The sequence below is a fragment of the Nicotiana tabacum genome, chromosome 6 (genome assembly GCF_000715075.1).
Source record: "Nicotiana tabacum cultivar K326 chromosome 6, ASM71507v2, whole genome shotgun sequence".
Taxonomy (NCBI): Eukaryota; Viridiplantae; Streptophyta; class Magnoliopsida; order Solanales; family Solanaceae; genus Nicotiana; species Nicotiana tabacum.
The window spans coordinates 3,278,443-3,283,851 of NC_134085.1; the positions used below are offsets into that span (position 1 = coordinate 3,278,443).

The 5,409-nt window shown below is 41.3% G+C and overlaps 1 protein-coding gene across 1 annotated transcript; it reads left to right on the plus strand.

The window, feature by feature from the left end:
* On the plus strand, positions 1-411 carry LOC142181556 (uncharacterized). Its single transcript, XM_075254472.1, has one exon. It carries the CDS (start codon positions 1-3, stop codon positions 409-411), a length of 411 nt encoding a protein of 136 aa, XP_075110573.1.
* Positions 412-5,409: the final 4,998 nt, after the last annotated feature.

Sequence of the window (5,409 nt, forward strand, 5' to 3'; positions counted from 1 at the left end):
ATGGCCAAATCAAGCATGAGAGAAACTCCCTTTTCCTTTGTGTACGAAGCAGAATCCCTTATCCCGGTGAAAGTAGGGGAGCCTACCTTGAGATACTCTCAAGCAAATGAAGAAGAAAACAATGAAGTAATGTTTGTCAATTTGGAGTTGTTTGATGAACGTAGGGACATGGCACATATAAGGATGGCAGCTCAAAAGCAAAGAATAGAAAGCTATTACAACCAAAGAGCCAACCTCCGTTATTTTAAAGTAGAAGACTTGGTTTTAAGGAGTGTAAGTCAAATCACCAGGGAACTCAATACGGGGAAGCTAGGTCCAACATGGGAAGGCCCCTACCGGGTTTCAACTGTCATCGTGAAAGGATCATACGAGTTGAAAAATCAAGATGGAGAAAAACTGCCAAGCAACTGAACTTGGCACGCCTCAAGAGATACTATTGCCGATGAACATCACTTGTACTGAAAGTATGCGCTGCACTCTTTTTTCCTTTGTCCAGTTTTTTTCCCAATTGGGTTTTTCTGGCAAGCTTTTAATGAGGCAGCAACAGAAAGCATACTATGAAGGAAGTTTCAACAGCAAGAATAAGATCTTTTTTATGACAGGGCAGACAAGCAAAGGATCACCACAAAGTAGTTAGATAATCCTTTTCTCGGTAGCAAAGTTCATATCGGGAAATTAAGTTTGCTATCAAACAAAGATTACTCGACCGTTTACAAGTGCAAGACGCTAGGTGATTGTTAGACAGTCTTTGGCTCGATAACATAAATTTCTAAGGGGAAGTGAAGTTTGTTACCGAACTGAAGACTATCTAGTAATTCATTAGTGAGATCCTCGAAGGTGTAAAACTTCCAGTGTTCAAACACACATTCGTCGCAGTTGAACATTGGGGGGAATGATATAAGGATACGACAGCAATGACTGCCGCTTCGATCGGAATACGAAACCCGAAAATATAGTTGCATCATTGGGACCGAGGACTGCGCGACCAACTTTGTAGAAACAAGTTGTGCAAGTTAGCCAGAAGAAATGGCAATTCTTTTTAGCACAACGAATACTTATTACTTTTGAAAATGGAAGGAATAAAGTAAAGTCCTTTTATTTATATCTTGTTTCTTGTCTGAACGATTAATCAGTTTTATCATTTGAAAGTTAAACAAGTACTTCAAATGCTAGTGTCGTAATGAACAAGAGATGTCCTCTTCAAAAGCACCATAAACATAAGAGGGCCCTCTCTTATAAAAACCCTCACGTTAAAGGGATGATTTCGGAAGAACCTATGCCCAAAATCCAAATTATTTCGGGGAAAATACACCCAAAGCCTTGCACGACAAGTTGCAAAAAGCAAACTTGCGCAAACACTTAAACAATAAACGGCAAAAAATAAACTTGCGCAAATACTTAAGTGAAAAGTACGCAAAGACTTGCACAAATAAAAAGTGTGCAAAGAGGAAAATTTGCACAATACTTAAGCAAAAAAGTGCTCCTATTCACAGCAAAAGCAATACGGATACAAAATCACGGAAAACAAAACAAAAAACTAAGCTACTGCATCTCTGGGACCTAGAGGAAGAGAAGTATCTACACCCTCAAGAGAAGTGGATGGATCCATTGTCGGCTCATCATTTTGGCCTTCGGCGTCATCACTTTCCATTTCTTCTTCAGTTCCCGAGAACTCAAAATCGGAACCAGAAGAATTGGTAGCATTGGGCTAGGCCGGTAGACCTCCTTTTGCAGCTAACTTCGTCTCAAGAGCCTTAATGATTTTGGCGACAAAGTCAATAATACCCGCTTTGGTCTTTTTCAAGGTTTTTCTCCTCATGCTATACATAGAATGCGTTTTCTCAATAATGAGGGAAGCCGCTCGGTGCTGAAGTTCTTTTTTAAGTTGGTCAACCTCGGCAGAAAGACTGTCCCGCATAGATCTGGTGGTCCGGAGGCTAACATCAAGGTCACCAACAGTTGGGCTAAAAACATTGTTATGTTATGTGATCCTCTTATGCCTTTCCTCCAACTGAGCATATTTATCCTCAGCAACAATAATTTCTTCAGTTATATAGTGTAAGGCCGCCTCCAAATTATTCAATCTTTCTATGGAAGCAGCCTCACGATCGGATGCAGTAAGAATGGCATTTTGAACCACAACTCGTTTGGCCTTAGCTTCTTCAAATTGCACCCTAAACTGGGCAGTCTCTTGGCCAAGGCTCACTACATCTTGCTCACTTTGCTTCAACCGAGCCTCCGACACAAAAGTTGGTCCCGCTAGACCAAAAGTTGATCCCGCTCGGAGGTAAGTTCCTCCTTATCTCGAATTAACCTTTGGAGGCCCTCAGAAGCAAGGAAATTGGCCTTCGAAACAAAAAAGACAAACTCAAAATACTACTATATCAAAGATAGAAGAGATAAAGAAGGGAACGAAGAATATACCGTTGCGGCATTATGCATAGCATTGTTCAACAAACACTTTCCCGAGAGAGCTTGTATCTTTTCCCTATTCTTTTCTGAAGACAAGGGCTTCAGATAGTTAGCAAGTTCCACCAGTCGGGACAACAGATTGCATCAGGTGGAAACCAAGAGAGTAATGCTCCTCCTCCGTTGCGGATCTTCTAAGGGGCGGCATAATTTTTCCCTAAGTTCCCATGTACTAGGGAGTGGGGGAGATATGAACATCCTCTTTTCGGACAGACGTGGCCGGTGGAGATGATATATCAGGTGTTGGTGGTAAAGGAAGAGTTGGTAAAGAAGGAGATAATGTTGATGGTGTTGAAGGCTGAGAAGTGGTTGCGGAAAACACAGTGCTGGTTGTTGGTTGCTCGTCAACCGAAGAGGGTAGGAACCCGGTACTCAGCCTCACGGTACCAGGTGCAACGACTAGGATCCAAAAACAGGATTTGGCATTTTCCACCATCTCAAACTCACCCCTAGAGCACCGAGGCATCGTCCTCGGTTAGTGTAACTAACTCAACAGATTGAGCGTTCTGTAGTTGATGAAGGTCACCGTCTTCTATGGAGAGAAACCCCCTCATCACTAGCTTCTTCATCATCATCATTAACCACGTATCTATGGTTGGCTTGGGCACAAAGCTCGACTCCATATCATCTGAAGACGATTCGGGCACGACACTCCTTGCCCTTTTATTTTTTCCCTTAGTCGCAGAGGAACGTCTCTTTTTTGGTTGCTTGTTCTTCGGCTTTAGACTCTGAAAAGAAATACTTGCACCCGAAGTAGGCCCGGAGACGCATGTTCGAGTAAACGCCTCTTGAAGCAACCTCATCGCATCAGCAAGATTAGCCAAAATATCCTCCTTGGGGACAACAACTGAGCCTTGTGGAATTTAGCAAAAAGAGAAAGGATTAATCAACTTTCTCACACGAAAATTAAAGGCGAGATGAGTCCAATTTACCATGATTTTTAGCATTCCACCCGTATTTAAGGGCCAATTCTTTCCACGCGTAGGTCTCGAGCGTAGTGACGTCCACTGGTCCAAGCCTTTACCCTAGGTGGTACCCATCGAGTTGATGAAACATACGAAAGAAAAAGGGTCAATAATGATATGAGATGATCTTTAATAAAAGAAAAGTTAAACGAGGAACTTACGAGTGCGGTTCTATGATTCCATAAAGGATGAAGCCGCTGCCAAAATGATATCATTAGTGGCGACTGCAATGAACCGTTCCATCTACCTACGGTCGTTGTCATCATCCATGCTAGATAGTAAAGCATGATGGCCATACTTGCTGAATTTACCATTCCCACGGAAGATCTTGGGGGAATAGAGGTTCATCACTCGAGCTAGGGATAACTCCTCTCCTATCTCCTGGCACAAGCACCGAAGACAAGCGATTGTCCTCCACGCAGAACATCTTACTTGTGCCAGGCACATCTAGTAGCGGAGGCAGAGCTCCATGATGATGGAGTCAAGCTCTCCACTCAAAGAAAACGCTCCCAAAGTGAAGGGACACGTATAAAAATACGTAAAACCCTTCTTGGGCAAGGTTACCTGCTCCACCAGATCAGAAGCGATAATGTCTAAATCTTGGCAATGACAGTCTTCCTTCACAGCAGGAATGTTAGAAGGACAGATGGAAGAAGGGTATCTACCAACGACCCATGTACGAGGGTTAGCAGAAGGAAATTTCTCTTCGAAGTCTTTAGTTGTGACAAGACTTCTGGGGATGAAGGTGCTCACCGTAGGAGGAGGAGCCTCGTCGACTTTACCTTTATTTTTTTAGAAACTATAGTTTTTGGAAGAAGAAGCCATTTGCTATTGGAAAGGGAGGAAACTTTTCTCTCAAAAAGAAGATCAAAGAAGGGTTGAAGACAAAGTACGAAGTTGAGTAAAGAGGGGTTTGAGAAAGTTCGATAAATTAAGAAGTGTAAATGAAGGAGTTTGATGCGTATAAGTAAAGATATAGATGGCTAAAATCATAGCCATAATTACCTCGATAACTATCAAAAGTGATGCTAAATCATGGGGTGAAGCGTGTTCGGTGCATTAAATGCGGAGAGACGTGCGTCTAATCAACCGTCAGAAAATTTTTCAGAGAGGGTCAATGAATTTCCCACCAAAGAAGGTGTTTCTACCAACTTCCTGGTGACAGTTACGCCACCGGAAAACAGGGGGACTATCTGTATAGGGTAAAATATGTTTATATTAAATGATCGCATGAGGAAGTGACATGTGGAGCCGAAGACAGAAGATATTTGAATCCGAAGGCGACCCGTCTGTTACTAGGGAGAATGATACTCACAGAGATGAAATTAATGCCTGCCACCTGGTAGCATTTAATGAGGAATATTTTATAGCATTAAGTACACGACCAGTTACAATGAATATGTCATTCACTGCATGCCGTTACACATTCTTCAATGGCCCTCATAATTGACATTGAAGAGAGGCTTGATCCTAGGACCTTATTCCCTAGGAGCAGCTCTAAATAGTGAGCTCTATCATCATTGTAAATGACACGAATTTTCTGGCAAATACATGCTACATTATATTCAAAGCTCAATATAATTTTTATCTTCTTGTTTTATGATATCGTTGATATTGTACCCGGAAGCCCTGCTCCCGCAATTACTATTTTTGCTATTTTATCTCCATCTCAAGGCTAAGTATCATATTTTTAACTAATTCATCTATTTATTTTAGGATCAAATTAATTCACTTATCTATAAATAACGTATAATTTAACTGTACCGTTTTACGGGTAAACAATATTAAATATCCTTTACCTTTGAGAAAATTTCTGGTTTCGTCACTAACGTTAGTATCACCTCATAGTTTAAAGCATTAAACTTACAAAAAATAAATAATTTAAGGGGGGATTTTAGGTATACAAATGTATGCCCTTAATATTCAGGTAGAGGTGTCAATTTATATTTAAAGCCTAAACAATTACTCCCATCCC

What these genes read in the sequence shown, in the direction of transcription:
- LOC142181556 (XM_075254472.1), top strand. Translation starts at nt 1, where the DNA reads ATGGCCAAATCAAGCATGAGAGAAACTCCCTTTTCCTTTGTGTACGAA.